Here is an 18,401-nt window from a genome sequence, read left to right on the forward strand (position 1 = left end):
GTTTATAAATTTAAAACATTTCACATAATTTTACATTATTGGGTATACACTTAAGTTTGAGTTTCAAGTGATTTTTTTTTCCACAAAAGTGCCAACACTTATGCTAGAACTTTCAGTGTGAGTAATTTTGCCCTAAAAAGTTAAGACATGTTTCGATGATCATAATAGTCACATAATTTCTGATGCTATCTGGTCTTTTAATAAAAAAAAATCTTTAGTTGGATGTGTGCGTGTGTTTCTTCACTTAAATTAGAGGAAACCGAGTACAGAATTTCTGTTGCAAAGCTATTAAAACAAAGTTCCAAACACAGGAGTGTGCAGCATTGGAAAAGAGATGAGCACTAAAACTTAACAATAAATATCAGAGAAGCCACTAGTTTTTACAGCATCATCTGCTTAAAGCCTAAGTCAACCTGGTGAATAATTTCCCATCAATCTGTACTTTTTAGAGGCACAGCAATTTCTATTTTCATGATTTGAATATTCAAATATATCCAAACATCTTTTAAAAACTTTGATTCATAGCTCCTGGAAAGTTAAAAAAAAAAAATTTGTAGTCATTCTACTTAAAAAAAAAAAAAAAAAGGTCTGTTTACTCTGAAGCCTCATTAAACAGATTTCAGGACAGCAAGGTTCATGAGGACTCAAATGAATGATGTACAAAACAGAACATTTTAAACCCCGTAATTCCTATCCTTTTGTAGCTGAAGGGAATCAGTTACAGCGTAATTTCACACATCTATCCTTGATCGTTATGGAATTATATTTAAAACATACCTCAAGAGGACGACCTCTGTTGTTTCAGGTACCATCACTAAGCACAGTGGGTAACAAAGATTGCCCGCGTTACCAATGGGAAAAGATAATCTCTTTTGTCAAAGACATGCACCATCATTTTTAATTAAATTGTCAGGCATTTCCCCAGACAAGTTTACCTTTTTAATGCAGTAATTGAGAACAAAGATAAAAATCATGATTTTCGACTGCTACTCAACATGCACCAATATTGCACACATCTGTTCTGAACTGTTATAATAATCTTTCAGGTCCTTGGGCTGCTTGTTTTCTCCATCAGAACACAAAAACAACCCATTTAAGTAGTTTCCTTTAAAGATGAAATTAATAAATTTAAAATACTGGGGGGGGAAATGAAGAAAGAAAAAGGCAGAGACTTTGTACAGACAATTATCTAAATTTTCTCAAAGGGTTTTGTGTGCCCTACACATGGGGGCAATTTTTACACACTAGTGAAATGAACACTAGCTATAATGCTTCTAGCTGCTCAAATGATGTGGAATCTTGGTCCAGGTGTGGCAATGATGTCACTGTATGGTTCTTCCTGTGTCAGCTCAATAGCTTGCTGCTTTTTAAGAACCAAGAAGCTGTAGAATTTAGCTGCAGCTTGCTTTCTGTTCGTGTTTCGACATAACTCAAGCAAACTGATAGATTCAGCTCCAGTTTTAGCAAGAGCTCGCTGAAATAAAACAAAAAGGATGAAATGAAATGAAAGTTAACTTGTATAATGACAATTTTAAAAGGATGCCGATTTTGGCTACTGGAAAATGTGCACTGTATATTTTGTGAAAGGCTGGAATTGGACTTGTAAAACTGGAAGACTTTTAAATCAGTTCTTGATTAAACATATGAGAATAAATGGTTGATTAGGGTCAGTTATGTGTCAGAATTGACTTGACAACAATAGGTAAAGATTTATAAAATAGAAACATACTAAATTTTGTATTTTCACAAAATCATTCAAAGTCTGCATTCTCCTGTATCATCTTACAACTAGAAAACAGAACAATTATTTTTGTTCTGAAGTTTATGAAGCTTGCTGTGCCGGTGGACTGGACAGTGATTTTCACATCCATCAGGAAGGTAAAGGGCGAAACCATATTCTATGTCTAAGATCGAAGGACAGTCTCTGGGTGGTGCAAATGGCTAACGTGCTTGGCTGCTAACTGAAAGGCTGGAGGATCAGGTGTACCCAGAGACGCCTCAAAAGAAAGGCTGGGCAATTCGAAATCAGCCACTGAAAACCCCTGTAGGGCACAGTTCTACCTGGACACACATGAGACTGTCAAGAGGCACAACTGATTTGACAGCAACTCGTTCCTGGTTTAAGGTCAAAGGAAGAAAGGCCAAGAAATAAAGCTGTTCCAATGTACACCATTAAAATGGGCCATTTCTTTGGGCCTCTAGTGTCTTACCATAGTAAAATCTGACACTTAAAACAATCCTTCAAATTTCAATTAAAAAAAAAAAGTAAAACTGTCCTTTGAGTCCATTTTAGGAAGCCTTGAGCAACCTGCCTGGTATTTCACAGATGCTCGTGACATCTCCTGTGTACCTGATAACTAAGGCCCAGGGAGAAGGGACATATGAGGCTACACACTGATCCAACAAATATAAGTGACTCAGTGCATTAAAATTACTCAACCAAAAGTAGGAGGATACAGACACACAAGGGAATCTCATAAAACACTACCACGGTTTTGCTTTTTAGGATAACTATGGGAAACAAAGTATTTATTTGTAGCTAACAGGTAGTTTATGTGTTTAAAATATTTTAAAAATAATGCAGTTTTGGAAAAAGATAGGTTTCACAAAGGTGTGCATTCTGGTTATAGTATGTAACTGTGCCTTCTTTTGAGGAAATAATGCCGAAGTCTTTCATAAAGTATTTTTCCCCTAAGACTACACCTGCATACCTGAAGACCATGAAGCATCTGCTGAGTTCTTTTGTTCCATCTTCTTTCTTCTTGATCCTGATCACCCCCCGAAGCATCTTCATCCTGAAAATGACAGACAAAAAACAGCTGACAAAAAACTAAACTAGTCTGCTGCAAAATGAAAGACTTCTAAATATCCTAAATGCTCATAATTTAAATTTCATATTTTGGCTTATAGAAAATTATATCTAATGCTGCTGAGAAATCAGCATCTAGTATGAACTCTGAAGTTTATTTTTCTTAAAGTATGAAAGAAAGTCCTCTGTACCTTCAAGGAAACATCTGGCTGACTGTATGATTCTATGTTGCTCTAGAAGGATGTGATCTATACAGTATGGTCTGGAGCCTGTTGCCGGTTGGTGAACTCTTGGTTACTGGCCCCCGTTAAGATAAGGAATTTGTGCCAGAATATAAACAAACTATGTCACTAAGCACACCACTTATTTCAACCAACTTTATTTTTTGGTAGCATGATTTTCTAGATGATTTATATTCCAGCAGAAGCTCCTAATCTCATTATAGACCAAAGAGCCCACAGAGGAGCAATGTTAAATAAGCAGTACTGGTCAATATGTCTTTTTAAAAAATAGGCTTTAACCCATAATGATTATTTTCCTTGAGCCATCCAGCTATCAACCTGCCACCTACAGACCTGACTGCGAAATGACATTTCGCACTCTGGAACTGACGGAGAACAGCTGTTAAAATGTTCCCAGGCTATGCTGGTACAATATACCAGATTCCGGAGACCCAGGATTCAGCAGCAGCACATGTGGCAGGAGGCACATCAGTTCTTCAATACTGGCCCAACAGTATGTCTGATGTAACGGTACACCCTAACAGACCTAGTGGCTTTTGGGCTAAATTTTGGTTTTAAAACAATCTAGTATTCATATTAAAGACAAGCACTAGGTGGTTGTAACATCTATATGGTTTATATAATAAATGTGAAATAAGAATAGATGTTTACGAAAATGTATCCTACTTAAAACCTTTAGTTTTGGAAGAAATTTAAAAAGTTCAGTGCTACCAGGAAGATACCTTATTTTAAATTTAGAAGCTTAAATAAAACATTTGCTATAGTATCAAATAGAAAAACCAATAGGTTTTATTCCAAGTCTTTTTTTTTTTTTTTTTAATTAAGTTTTACTGTGCTTTAAGCGAAAATTTACAAATCAGGTCAATCTCTCATACAAAAATTTACATACACCTCCTATACACTCCTAATTGCTCTCCCCCTAATGAGACAGCACACTCGTTCCCTCTACTCTGTTTCCTCGTGTCCATTCGGGCAGCTTCTGACCCCCTTTGCCCTCTCATCTCCCCGCCAGTCAGGAGATGCCAACATAGTCTCATGTGTCTACAAACCCGCTGCTGTCGAGTCGATTTCAACTCATAGCGAACCTGTAGGACAGAGCAGAACTGCCCCAGAGTTTCCAAGGAGTGCCTGGTGGATTCAAACTGCCTCTAAGTCTTATACAATAACCCAATGATCCAGAAATAACACCTTCGAAAGCCAAAACATGGCCTAGGGAAAGGAAATCAATTTCTCAAGCACCTCTACTTTTTTAAAAGTAAAAGTCATTCAAGCCTTCACTTAGTCTATTTTCACCAGATCATGTCCCACCCTGATTTAATTAAAATACAAACAAAATCTACACAACTAGAGAATGTTTGGTTACCTGATTTCCAGGCCACAGACAGAGAAGAGGTTATACAGAGGCAGAGGCTAACAGTAACAAGGACTGACCACTGAACTCAAAACGATAAAAAGCAGCCACACCAATTTTAAAAGCAGGCAATCAGTGAAGGGGCAGTCCGATGTCCTCCAAAAGCCCACAAGGGAGTCAATGAGTTATAGCACAGCATAAAATCTGATGTTCTTGACAATGTCCTATGCCACTGGGAGTTTGTTCAAATTTGTTTGCATTCAAACATTTTCCACTACTCTAATGATTAACACCAATTAAGCAAGCTTCAATATGAAAAAGTAAACAAACTGGTTAAAAATTTTTGCTAAATCTGGAATGGCAATTTATTCCTCAGGTATCTCTTTTACCAAGTTTCCCTACCTCCTCCTCTTCGTCATCTTCTTTCTCCTTCTCTTTCTCCTTCTCCTTCTCTGGCAGAAGTTCTAGCTCTGGGATTAGCTGGCAGATATTTGGAGGTTCTTCGGGGGGCAGCTCGACAGGAGGTATTTCCATCTGCTCTACCTGCTGAGGCTTAAAGCAACACAAATACAGCAATTTAAGATGTTTTAAGGTTACCTTCTTTTGAATATGCATATACATAAAAAAACTAAAAAAAAAAAAAAAACAACAGCTGCTGTTAAAGAAGTACTAGGGTGGTACTTCCATACTTTTCCTCACAATCAAAAATTGATTATAGTATGTACCTTGCTATTCTTTTATTGTAAAGCTGAATTAGTTTATGAAATTATCTAATACCTTATTATCCAGAACAAAAGTATTCATTTTAATACTTACTTTCCAAGAGTCAAATACTGAAAGCCCAATGTGAGAAATTTCCAAATAAGAAAAACTATAAACAGTAAAAACAAACAAAACCCCAACTTTCTGAAATAGTGTTTTAGCAAAAAATAAAATTCACAAACTCTATGGTAATAAGGTCATTGGTGGTTCAGCGGTAGAATTCTTGCCTTCCATGTGTGAGACATGGGTTCAATTCCACAATAAACATTGTGTGCAGCCATCTAAATAAGTTTCAGTGGTGCTTCCAGGCTAAGACAGACTAGGAAGAAAGGTCTGGTAATCCACATTCCAAAAACAGCCAATCAACAGTTTGACCTGCAACTGATCATGGAAGATGGCACAGTACCAGGCAGCATTTTGTCCCTTTGAAGACTGGGTCACCATGAGTCAGAGGCCGGCTCAATGACAACTAACAACAGCTATGACAATACCAAGGCTCTAAGATTAATTAGCTCAGTGCTGTCAGCCATTACTGCATAAAATTGTCTTAAGGTTATTATAAAGTAACAACATTGTAAGCTAGCCTCTCAATAAAGAGCCTTGGAACTCTTACAACAGCAAATAATAGGAATGAGGAGACTCCAATTTCCAGAAAAGTGACAGGGGAACAACTCCCAGAAGGAGAGTAGTGTTAGTCACCCCCACATTACGGCTTCTCATTTTCATTGCTGAGATCATCCAGAAAAATGCTCTCACTGACAACTCTTTACCACCAGAGGGCACAGAGGACTAGTTCTTAAAATTGGGAAAGAGAATTCTCCTGCCAGTAGCTCTTAGTGGAGGCTGAGCCAGGAGCCTGAGGTTACCAAAAAGCTTCCCTTTGCTCAAATTTATTTTTTCTATAGACTTAAGGCTGGGAAGCCCTAAACCAGATCTCATTTCCTTTATACTTAAATTGAGTTTTCTTATGCTAAGTAATCTGAACAGATGACCAAAGATGACCAAAGACTGAACAAAGTAGCCAGATGTTGCTTTACTTTTTTTTTCTGCTACCCAACAAGCATATTCTGACAGAACTGCTTAGTAGTGGAAACACTCAGAAATGTTTACTCAAGAATAAACCAGAAATAAGTTCAGAATCAGGTATCCTGCATTAGCCAAGGATGCTCACTTTGGGACACACCAAAACAAGAGTCTACTCAAGATGCAGGGGTCTCCCAGAACACCTCCCATTTAGAGAAGAGAGTTTTCATATCCTCAACTGCCATTCTTCCTCTCTGAACCAGTTCCCTGACGTGCCATTTTCTGCCTAACAGCAAGGTACTTCAAAAGGACTCCCTTGCTACTACCAGGAATGTAAAATGATTCTTTGAATACTCCCAAATATGTAGATGGATAGATTTGCTTACAGGTATCACAGGCTCCGGGTCAACTTGTCCAGCCTTTCGCTTAACTCCCTGAGGTGGTGGCGGGGGCATGGCTGACTCATCCAAGTTTGTTCTGCTGGTTTCCATTCCTGACTCCTGGAGGCGGCTTGGTTCTTCCATAATGGGCTCATCTGCAGTTGGTCATGAGGAGTGGAGATTAAGGCTTTAAGTCTTAAATAACATTTCAGAACCATTTACTTTAGATGTACTAGCACACTAAGACACAGGTGTTTTTTCTAATGAAGAAGGTCAGATAAAATTTTACCTCAACAAAGATTACTCAATTTATAACAATACTCTTAAAGCAGGACCAAAAAACAAAAAAAAACACACCTACTGGCGTCGAGCTGATTTTGACTCATAGTTACCCTGTAGGACAGTGTTGAACTGCCTCATAGGGTTTCCAAGATCGTAAATCTTTACAGAATCAGACTGCCACAATCTTTCTCCTATGCAGCGGCTGGTGGATTTTAACCGCAATCTCTCAGCACGCAGGTGCTGATCCACTTCGCCACCTGGGCTCTTTAAAGGTGGGAAAGGGTCTTAAAGGCACAACTCCCACTTCTAGTCCAATGCAGGACAATCCTTTAGCAGACTGTCATCCAGCCAGTTCTGAACCTTCTGGAAACAGAAAGCTTCATATCTAACAAGTTGATCAGATGCATTGCACTTCTCTGTCCAAAAATTTGAGCACACTCCCTTATTCCTGATTTCTTTCACTTTGGCAATATGCAAGGTAAATTTTATGCCAGATACTCATTTAAGCTGCATTAGGGAACTACTCCAAAAGAACAGACCAATAATATCACGCTGCTGATGTTGCTGTTGCTGGTCTTCTCTGGGAACCTCTGGGTTTTCAAATTCTTTGAGGAATTCATCCAAATTATCAGCCTCTCCTCCTTTCCTCCTTTTTCTAAGATCCTCTGGTACAAGTGGTGTAAGACAACGTGTGAAGAGCTACAGTAAAAATTTAGAAAAATTACACTAACTGCAAACATACTTCAGCTTCCCTAAGTATGTTTTTATAAGTCAAGGTATAACCAGTGTAAATATGATTTAGCATGCTTCTTGTTATACTCACACTTCATTCTACCTTAAAGTGACTTTAAACATGATTTTCAAATATTTACTACAGTAGTTTTAGAAAAGTTGAAAAGAAATGAAAATCTCCTTATTTGATGTCTTATAACTCAGAAATAACATTTAAGATTTTTAGTTTACCTGCTGTTTATTTTCATACTCACACAACTAAAACTCGACCCACCTGGAATCATACAGAGTAGCTTTACGTCATGCTTTTTACACTTACGGTTGGATGATGACCTTAGTTACCATTCTGTAACGGCTGTATAACAGTCCAGAGCAGACATATACTTCAACAATTCCTCTATTTTTCATTTTATTTTAGGTTTTTTTCCCCCACTGTAAACAATTTTGTAATGAACACCTTCTCATAAATAGCTTTTTCCCTATTTTAAATTACTTTAAGAAAAATTTCTTTACAATGAAAGAATACAAATATTTTAATGACCTTCCTTCCAAACAATTACAAGACATGAGACTTCCAAGAGAGCAGTCTCACCATAACGTGCTGCTTTGGAATTTATCACACTCAGAATACAGTGAAACAGCTTCTACGGACACTTCAGCTTTAGATAAAGTAACGGCCTAACAGCACTGCTTTGCTCATCAGGCTCTCCTAAACCTTATTTGGGAACACCTTGGAATCCAGAGATGAGAAAAGTGCCTGTAACTTAAAAATTACTCTCATAACATCAATGTGTTCTTTACTGTGGGGAAAAAACAGAAGCCCTATTTTACTCAGAAACCAACATGTACAGGAGTGCAGACCTGAAGCACAGTACACACTACCAAGGCAGCAGAACTAAGAGTTTCTTTTAAGAGGTTCAGGAGAGAGAACTATTTTAAGAACTTAGGTGATTTTTAGTACAGGGAAAAGGAATTCTCTTTTAGACTGTAGGTATCATGAATCACTATATTTCAACACAGTATGACAACGGATTTTTTTTTACAAGAATACAGTAGATTAAAAGATAAGGTTATACTCAATATACTGTGATTTAAGGAAGAAAAAAAGGGTTATTTGCCATAGAATTGTAAAATATTTAATAAGGAATGATTCGAGCAAAGGTTTAGAACTTTATTTTTTTAAATATTGATCAAAATTTCATGAAATGACAAAAATTCTGTAAACTATATTACCTTCAGTAGTCTATTATTCCATAAAGGCTGAGCAGGTAACGAGAAAAGTTTTTCCACTCCTCCTGTCTCTTTCCACATCATCAATTTCTTGGTGGGTGGTGCCAGATCCAAAGTAGTAACAATATCAGAGTAATCACTAAGCTGGGCTCTAATAGTCTTGCTATCCAACTCTTTCACACTGTCAACAATTAGCTTCCTCTTCCTCTTGGCTTTTGTTTCTTTGACTGGAAAGATAAAACAAAAAAATAAGGTCATCTTCCTGAGAGGCCAGCACGAAATATACAGCTACTATACTTTGGTCCTAATCTGTCCTGTAGGGCACTGAGTAGGAATCGACTTGACGGCAGTGGGTATACTCGGTTCTGAGGAGCTCTGGGGGTGCAGTGGTTAAGCACTCAGCTGCTAACTGAAAGATCAGTGGTTTGAACCCACCAGCTGCTCTGCAACAGAAAGATGTGGCAGTTTGCGTCTGCATAGAGCCTTGGAAACCCTATGGGAAAGTCCTGCTCTGTCCTATACAGTCACTATGAGTCGGAACAGACTTGACAACAATGGGTTTGGTTTTTTTATACCTGGTTCTCAATGTATCTCCTGCTTTTCTATACGCAGACCCCAGCAGAAAACTTAGGACTCTTAAGGGTAGGGATGTGTTTTATAAACTGATGTTTCCCAAGGACCTATAATAGGGGTTGGTACATAGCAGGTACTCAATAACAATGCACTGCATGAATGTTTCTAGACTCTTCACACAAAATAAGTACAATAATGCCAATATATTTTGCCCATGTAGCTCTACACTGCGAACACTATATCACACTTAATTCAGACTTGGGCTCAAGTCCTAGGTTTTACTATTCACTAGCTATGTTAACATGAAGCAAAGTTAACATCCCCTTGAAGCCTCCATTTTCTCGTTTGAAATACAGCCAACCACCCATAGGAGTTGTAAAATACTTATAGCCTGGTGTCCAGTATCAATTAAGGGTTGCATAAATAACTGCAATCATTATTACTTCTACTGGAAAAGTTACAATTCATATATGGCAGTTGTATAAGCAGCTTGGAAACCCTGGTGGCGTAGTGGTTAAGTGCTACAGCTGCTAATCAAAGGGTCAGCAGTTCGAATCTGCTAGGTGCTCCTTGGAAACTCTCTATAGGGCAGTTCTACTCTGTCCTATAGGGTTGCTATGAGTTGGAATCAACTCGACGGCGCTGCGTTTCATTTCGTTTTTTTTAATAAGCAGCTTGATGAAGTCAAACAAGTTCAAGCCCAGTCAGACTGACCCAGAAGTCTACCCTAGACACTTGTATATTCATTTCTAATTCTTGCTACAACCCTGCAAAGTAGGTAGCCTTATCTCCATTTTTTAAAATGAAAAAAAAAAAAAAAAAAAAAAAACACATGGGACTAAATAAAACCCTCAAGGTTTCGGTTTATCAGACATGTTATAATCTATGGATTATATATATAAAACTTTCATATGATTCAAAATTTGAAAGACAAAAAGATGTTACACAATGATGTCCTCTCTCCAACTCCTATCCTGCACCTACTGAGTTCCAATCCCCAGAAGTACAAGGCCAAGTCCTTAAAATGCCCAACAAGGTCTCTGAGCTCTTTCATGGATGCTGGGACATATACGTCCTTGTTACAGTTCCCGCCACTGAAGGTTTACTGGCATGCATGTGAGCTAGTTTAGTATGTTCTGGTGTCACGGCAGACACTGGTTCAAGTGCCTACAAAACAAGGAAGCTGGTTTGCACGATATTTAGACTGTTATTTTTCGAGTGAAAACAGTGTGTGGTGTACTTCCTGAGCCACGGAACTGATATGTACTACATTTGTGATACACTTCATGGAACATGGTACTGGTATGGCCTGCCTCAACTGGCACCTCATTTTTTTCAAATAAAAAAATTACCAACAAATAGCAATCCAACAACCATTTCATAAGTGAAAAAACATGGCATCACACAAACACAAAAAAACCCAAAAATAATTTACGCATGAAAGGATTATTTTACCTTTTATAGTTCTCTGTAGTATGTAACTATCTAATATAGCACATATTTGAATTACTTATTACTCATATTCTTCTAATTAGTATTTAAGTTCTACAAGGTTAGGAATTTTTTCATTAACACTGACTTCAGAACCTTTGACAGTTTCAGTTTAAAAAGCATTTTCAGGTTTTCCCAGATTGCAGCCCACCTGTATGGATCCTAGAGTTTTAGAAGGTAACTGATTCGTCAATTTTATTCTTTACTGTACCACACCCCACAATGTTTGCTAACTGTTACACACAAAGGAGCTAACATTCTGAGGACCACAAAAGACAAAGCAATAAAATAGCAGAAAAACCATTTTATACTTTTGTATTTCACATCGACGTGTACAGATATTCCAAAAGCTACTCAAATTACGATAGAATAGGTACTTTATGACAGATGACTATGACAAAGCAGAAAGCTTTGTTTTCTTCAATGATAGCAGCAGATCAGTAGAGATGCAAGAGCCAGAACTAGGATCTTATGTTCTAAGCCCTATGAATTGAAAGGTCTGTTTGCTCACCAGTGATATCAATAGGTTCCAAAGCAAATGCTTCCTCCTCATTCGGAACAAGTGTTGTTTGATCGGTCATGGTTGGCAATGGTTCAATATGATCCACTGAATCAGGACTATCGGGCCCACCCACTACAAAACAGAAATAGGGTCATGAAATGCTTGGTAAAATATGTCCTATAACTTGGGGGGAGGGGATATCTGTGGAATAGAAAGAAGCCTCACTGCTACCAAGAAAGAATACTTTCTAGTTATGAAGAAGTCCCTCCAAAGTTGACAACTGGCCAAAAAATAAAAAAAGGGGGGAGGGGGAGGACACAGGGTTCAACACTTAAGAGAGTAAAAACTAGTCATCAATCATAAACCCAGTTTTTCATGGTATTACAGTTCATTAAAAGTTAGGACTTCTAGTCTTCTATGTTAAATAGCTTTTTCGATGCCATACAGTCCTCCCAAGTACCCTTGGAAATTAAATGCTTACTCGACACATTATCCTCCTCATCCATGTCATCGTGTGCAGGCTGCTCTGGCAACATCACCCCCGTCTCAGAGAGAGTAGGGGGATCGTCGAAGATACCACCATCATTATTACTAATAAGTTTGTCGTCTGCGATAGGGAAAATAATTTAGTTATAATTTGAAAAACAAAGGCTAAAAGACCAATAGCCAATCACTGGAAAAATAAAATTATGTTAAATAGATTCAATTTAAATCTCTAGTCAGTATGCGCCAGTTTCTCTTCAAGGTAGTTTACAGAAATACAAAACACATATGAAAATTTCTCATTCATGTTTTCTATCTAATATCTATTTTAAAAACATATTTCCTTGGCATAGATAGTAAACACAAGTAGAGCTTTTTTAAAGATAATATTTAAAACTTTGAGACAAGCACATTTAAACAAAAACAGGTATTGTTATATAATGCTTTTAGGCTACAGGTGAACAAAAGACTTTGAACTGAACCAACTGGTCACAATTCACATATACATACTAAGATATCTGCTCAAGACCCAGAATTAACAACTGTTCCAGGACGTAACAACTGAATAAAGAAATTATGTTAGAATGACCACCTTGTTGATACCTACCTAATATGCCACCATCATTTCCTTCTCCAAAGTTGTCATCCTTATATTGGTCTTCATATTCTAAATGGTTAATTTTCTCATTCAGATTGCTGGTGCTTTGCTCAGGCTCAAGCAAGAGATTAGAAGTACTAGTGCTTACTAACATGTCATCATCCTCAAAGGCACTGCCTTCTCTCATTATCTCACGATCATCCATTCCAAAGTCGCCTGAACAAATTGTATAAAATTATTAGTTGAAAAAGGTTAGAAACATTGTGGCTCCAAAAGAAAACACCTAGTTTTGTATTACAATTATGACGTCACATTACTGAAGTCTTACTCATCTCTTTGACTGTAAAAACATCTATTTTAAACATTAAATTTTTAGCATCTAAATTTTATAAACTTAACTGATTCTTAATTACAAATAGCTATAACTCTGGGGCATGACTAGCAAACTCAAACTTCTATCCAAACTTTGGTTTTCCTAAATATGTTAGGTAAACCTAAATATTTATGTATGCCAGGTTCTATTAACATCCACCGAGTTAAAGTTCCCTGTTATAAAGTGTTTTCATCAAGAAAAGAATTTGGTTTGCTGCCAGTTTTGAATACCTAAGTTTTTGAATAGTAAGAAGAATATGCGACTGTTCCAAAACGATCAGTTTAAAAGTAAGCGTTATTTCAACATTGGGACTTTTAACAGCAATCACTATGTATGCTCTACCCCTCTGTATGGAAAGCAGGGTAGGCGAAGAAGAAACTATCGATGTAGCATGTAAGTGGAAACAATGTCTAACATACTGCTGGCACGGCAAATCCTTTTCCCTGATGGCAAGGCATTAGACGAATGTGAAATCTTTCTGTCAACATGAATGTAACATGTCTGGTTTTTTCTTTTTGAATTTGTTAGTAGGGTCACAACGTAATTATAACATTATGTCTAACGGCTAGCAATTTATTTCTCTATTACCAAAATCATTTTCTTGTAGAATACTGATGTTTCCAACTTCTTCTCTCATGGTTATCTCTTCCACTCTACTCTGGTTCAGGCTGAACTGCTGGGCCACATCAATGTCACTTTAAAAAAAGTTCAAAATACATTTTAAATATAAGTTTCATGTCTTAAGGTAAAGTATTTGTAAGGAAAAAAGACTCCAATTCTCTTTATAAGAAAATGTAACAAATACATACAATCCACCAAGCTTTAATATTTAATGTTAAATAAATTTCAATTCACTCCAAAAACACGAATAGCAATTTGAAAGTTAATTTAATTTGTATACCTAATACTTCTACTCTGTCCTATGGGTCGTTATGAGTCGGAATCGACTTGACAGCACTGGGTTTGGTTTGGTTTTGGTATACCTAATATGAGCCCCGGTGGCACAGCGATTAAAGTGCTCAGCTGCTAACCAAAAAGGTCGGCAGTTTGAACATACTAACCGCTCCACAGGAGAAAGATATGGCAGTCTGCTTCCATAAAAACGTACAGCCTGGAAACGCTATGGGGCAGGTCTACTCTATCCTATAAAATAGCTGTGAGCTGGAACTGACTTGATGACAGTGGGTTTGGTCTTGTTTATATCTATTTACCACCAATCATCAGCAATCAAAATAAAACACGCTGAAATTACGACATAAAGCAACAAGCTACACAGAAGAAAAACTCATGCGCTGGCTAGATAATAATACAGGGGTTTTCATCAGAACCCTGCAACTTACTGTGTGAATTCTGCAAAGTTACCTAGCTTTTCTTAGACTCTCCATTTCTTCCTCTAACAAATAAAACCAACCTTTCATCAAAAAAACCAAACCAAACCTGCTGCCATTGAGTCAATTCTGATACTGTTTAAAACTGATAAAAAACAAAAATCACTTAATGTTAAACACTGACTTGGAACACCATCGGCCAAATCCAGAACTTAATACTTCAGAACAAATGACTGTTCAGCAATAAATGACAAGGAAGAAAAACACTGACAGGGAGGTAGGTTATTATGAATTCTTCAGAGAGAATTACTAGACATAGCAACCAAATGAGGTCTGTGGACTTTGTGTAGACCCTCATTCAAGCAAGCTATGTGTCAACTGGGTACTTTTAAACACTTACTGGATATTGTATCAAGGGATTACTTTTTTTTTTTTTTTGAAGATATATTATGGCTACGTGTAAAAAACTTTTTACACCTCTATTTACAGGTGAGATACTGTATGTATTTGCTTTAAAACAACCCAGTGGGAGTGGGGTGAACTGGCAGAACACACATGAAATGAAAGTGCCACATACTGATCATCACAGCAGCTGGATGGGGCCAGGCATTAACACACGCACAAAATGAAAACAGGCCACACATTTACTCTGCTCATTAGGAGTCAGAGATTATTTCAAAAAGCACAGAAATCTGACATTATTTATAAACGGAGCATGGCATGAATAACAGCTTGGTGTAGAGTGTTTCCTGGCTGTCAACTGCAATACTCAGTTACTTAGAAAGCTAGTCACATACCCCACCATCGTGTAATAGCTGGGTTTTAAGGACTCATGAGGGAAACATACCATAGCCCTCTCACTACAGTGGCTATCTCTGTACAAATTTCTCCTCCTAAATGTGTGTTCTAACAATGACCCTTTCTTTTTTTAAAATCTCTATTGGTTTAAGTGAAAGTACACAAATCAAGTCAGCCTCTCATACAAAAATTTATACACACCTTGCTATATACTCCTAGTTGCTCTCCCTCTAATGAGACAGCACACTCCTCCTCTCCACACTCTATTTCTGTGTCCATTCCGCCAGCTTCTGTCCCCCTCTGCCTTCTCATCTCCTCTCCAGACAGGAGCTGCCCACATAGTCTCACATGTCTACTTGATCCAAGAAGCTCACTCATCACCACTATCATTTTCTATCCTACACTCCAGTCCAATCCCTGTCTGAAGAGCTGGCTTTGGGAATGGTTCCTGTCTTGGGCTAAAAGAAGGTCTGGGGGCCATGACTTCCAGGGTCCTTCTAGTCTCAGTCAGACCATTAAGTCTGGTCTTTTTTTTACGGGAATTTGAGGTCTGTATTCCACTGCTCTCCTGCTCCCTCAGGGATTCTCTGTCGTGTTCCCTGTCATGGCAGTCATCAGTTGTAGCCGGGTACCATCTAGTTCTTCTGGTCTCATGCTGATGTAGTCTCTGATTTACGTGGCCCTTTCTGTCTCTTGGGCTCATAATTACCTTGTGTCTTTGGTGTTCTTCATTCTCCTTCGCTCCAGGTGAGCTGAGACCAATTGATATATCTTAGATGACGGCCCGCTAGTGTTTAAGACCCCAGATGCCACTCTCCAAAGTGGGATGCAGAATGTTTCCTTAATAGATTTTACTAGGCCAATTGACCTAGATGTCCCCTGAAACCATGGTCCCCAAACCCCCACCCCTGCTATGCTGGCCCTCGAGACATTCAGCTTATTCAGGAAACTTCTTTGCTTTTGGTTTAGTCCAGTTGTATTGACCTCTCCTGTATTGTGTTGTCTTTCCCTTCATCTAAAACCGTTCTTGACAATGACCCTTTCTTGCTCCTCATACAAAGTTATCTCATCTCATGCTTATTAACAAAAAGAACAAAAATTGTGGCGCTGATTACATCTTGGCCAAGATCACTAGACTTTAATATATCAAATGTACAGCATAGCACTGCATATGTACACTTCTAAAAAATCATGAAACAACAGTTCAAGTTTACAGATATCACTACGTAAAGCACATACCCAGACAACTGTTCAGTTTACGCAAGTTTTGATCTGAATAACTCAGAATTCTCATACCTTAGTTGTGTTAAAGTTGACTGACTTCTTCTACATGATTTTCTGAGAAGAAACACTTTCTAGGTTATACATTTCATATTTATAAATTAACCTAAATAAAAGCATATACATTTAAGCTACGTGTTAACTCAATGTCAAAACATTCTAGGAAAACTATACATTTGAAAGCCAATAATATGTTTTCTGTAGACCAAGCCAACAATTAGGAAAAAAAAAAAAAAGAGAGAGAAAGACTTACTCTAAGTCAGGCAGCGGCTGATCAAAGTCATGAAATTCTTCAGGTAATGTTATGGCATTATAAGCTGCTTCACGGTTTTCCTCAGGTAGGTCAACAACACCTGGAAAAGAAATGCTAAGCTTGAAGGTCAAGCTACACCACAGATTATTTAGGGATCAAAAGCAGGCAGTCAGTAAAATTTCCTAAGACTGTATTCTAAGAGTTGCTAACATCTGCAGGGTACCTTGAAGCCCAAGCACTTCTGTGTTCCTATACTAAGCTGTACTACGTGCTTAACCAGAAAAAGTCGAAGCACTAATAATCATGTATTAAGCTGATAGATCTTTAAAAGGTCCATGCACACAAATAAATAGTACGTCTTTTAAAAAAGCATCAAATTTATAAGGGGAGAAGTCATGAGGCAAAGGAGAACTTCAAATGTTAAAGCGCTGATTTTAGAGACCGGGATTATGTGGTTTTAATTTTTCTTTTTTTCTGTATTTTTCAAACTGTCCATAATATATATTGCTTTTAAAAGACAAAAGCAAACAAAAAACAAGTTTCTTAAAATGTACCTAGTGGCCACATGTTAGAAATCCTTCAAGTACCTTAGTATAACCACAGCCTTTGCCTAAATGTCTTACTTCTAGATCTCAAAAACCTGGCTGTTCATGTTAAAATAAATTGAAATACTAGAATATAACCTAAGTAGAAACTATTCTACAGGAGATCTCTTCCATACATTCAGATTATTTTAATTAAAATTTCACCACTGCTTTAAAAAAATTATAGAATGACATATGAATTCAGGTAACTACCCTAGTAATTATCTACTCAAATGGAAGTCTGGCTGTCAGAATCTAGTTTTAGAAATCAATCATTACCTAAAACAAAACAACAAAAACCTACAGAGCACATCTAATGAGGAGCAACTAACTTAGGTTAAAAGTAAATTTACGAGTACACTAAAATTGGGAAAAAAATTAAAACTGTAAGATTTTCTTTTCTGAGCTATATATAAAAAAAAAAATCATTTAACAATTAGTTTTCAACATTTCAACCTCCAATAACTCAGTTCTACGTAAGTTGCTGAAAAATGGGTTAAAAGAAAAAGGTAACTCCAGAGGAAGAACAAAAAAGGGGTGATGTTCCATAATGTCACTGGCAGAACAAACTAAAGTGGGTTTGTTCCCTTGAACCATTGCCTCTCCAAGCCTTGTCCTATCTTTGATGGGTTCCTTGCATTGCAAGGAAAACAAAACATGCCGTTCTAGAGCATGTTTAACACTTTTCCACACCAAACACGAGAAATGCCAGAGTTAAAAAAAAAAAAAAAAAAAAAAGCCCAACAATACCTGGCCGAAAAGCCATCTTTATTTTAATAAATGCTTCATTACAGTCTGCAAGGAGGTATTTGGCTTTCCTGTGATAGATGCGAACTACTCCCAGTAAGAGATGTCCCGATGTTCGAAGAGCCATCTTCACCTGTAAAAAAAGCACTAATGTTCATCCAAGTCATAAAGTCACCTTTATACATTTAGAGGTAATTGTAGTTCAAAGCCTACATTTTGTGCAATTTATAAGCTGTTTTTCCGTTATCTCTTTATGCCCTTTATTAATCTTGAAACAAAATCATCTATATTTTATTTCTCACTGTCTTTAACTGTAAATTCCCTTAGTATCCCCAAATGATAGACTGGCAGTAACTTGTTTGAGTCAATAAAGATGTGAAACAGCTATGAAGCAGGTAGAAAAGTATCCCACAGACTGTGTCATTAGCACACCATGGGGTATGTGGCCTACTTGAAGCCATAATCTCCTCCTTGCTGGCTAAATAAATACTGATTTTGTTTGGGAAATGAGTATCTCCACACTTGAAGGATGATTGTCTCATTCTTCTCTGCTAACAATGCTTGCTCTTGAGTAACCCA

The 18,401-nt window shown here is 37.4% G+C and overlaps 1 protein-coding gene across 2 annotated transcripts in view; it reads right to left on the bottom strand.

Moving 5' to 3' along the window:
- Positions 1-569: 569 nt before the first annotated feature.
- Positions 570-18,401, bottom strand: part of RAD21 (RAD21 cohesin complex component) — a 32,637-nt gene continuing 14,805 nt past the window's right edge. For both annotated transcript variants that reach the window (XM_010588466.2, XM_003408446.4), the window contains exons 3-14: positions 17,826-17,955; positions 16,492-16,591; positions 13,420-13,526; positions 12,468-12,674; positions 11,859-11,984; positions 11,387-11,509; positions 8,815-9,038; positions 7,389-7,548; positions 6,574-6,722; positions 4,805-4,954; positions 2,712-2,795; positions 570-1,474 (exon numbers count right to left, since the gene is read on the bottom strand). In XM_010588466.2, the coding sequence (XP_010586768.1) occupies positions 1,283-1,474; positions 2,712-2,795; positions 4,805-4,954; positions 6,574-6,722; positions 7,389-7,548; positions 8,815-9,038; positions 11,387-11,509; positions 11,859-11,984; positions 12,468-12,674; positions 13,420-13,526; positions 16,492-16,591; positions 17,826-17,955 (1,752 nt within the window). In that variant the 3' untranslated portion in view covers positions 570-1,282. The remainder of the gene's footprint in view (positions 1,475-2,711; positions 2,796-4,804; positions 4,955-6,573; positions 6,723-7,388; positions 7,549-8,814; positions 9,039-11,386; positions 11,510-11,858; positions 11,985-12,467; positions 12,675-13,419; positions 13,527-16,491; positions 16,592-17,825; positions 17,956-18,401) is intronic.

Source organism: Loxodonta africana, chromosome 14, assembly GCF_030014295.1.
Source record: "Loxodonta africana isolate mLoxAfr1 chromosome 14, mLoxAfr1.hap2, whole genome shotgun sequence".
Classification (NCBI taxonomy): Eukaryota; Metazoa; Chordata; class Mammalia; order Proboscidea; family Elephantidae; genus Loxodonta; species Loxodonta africana.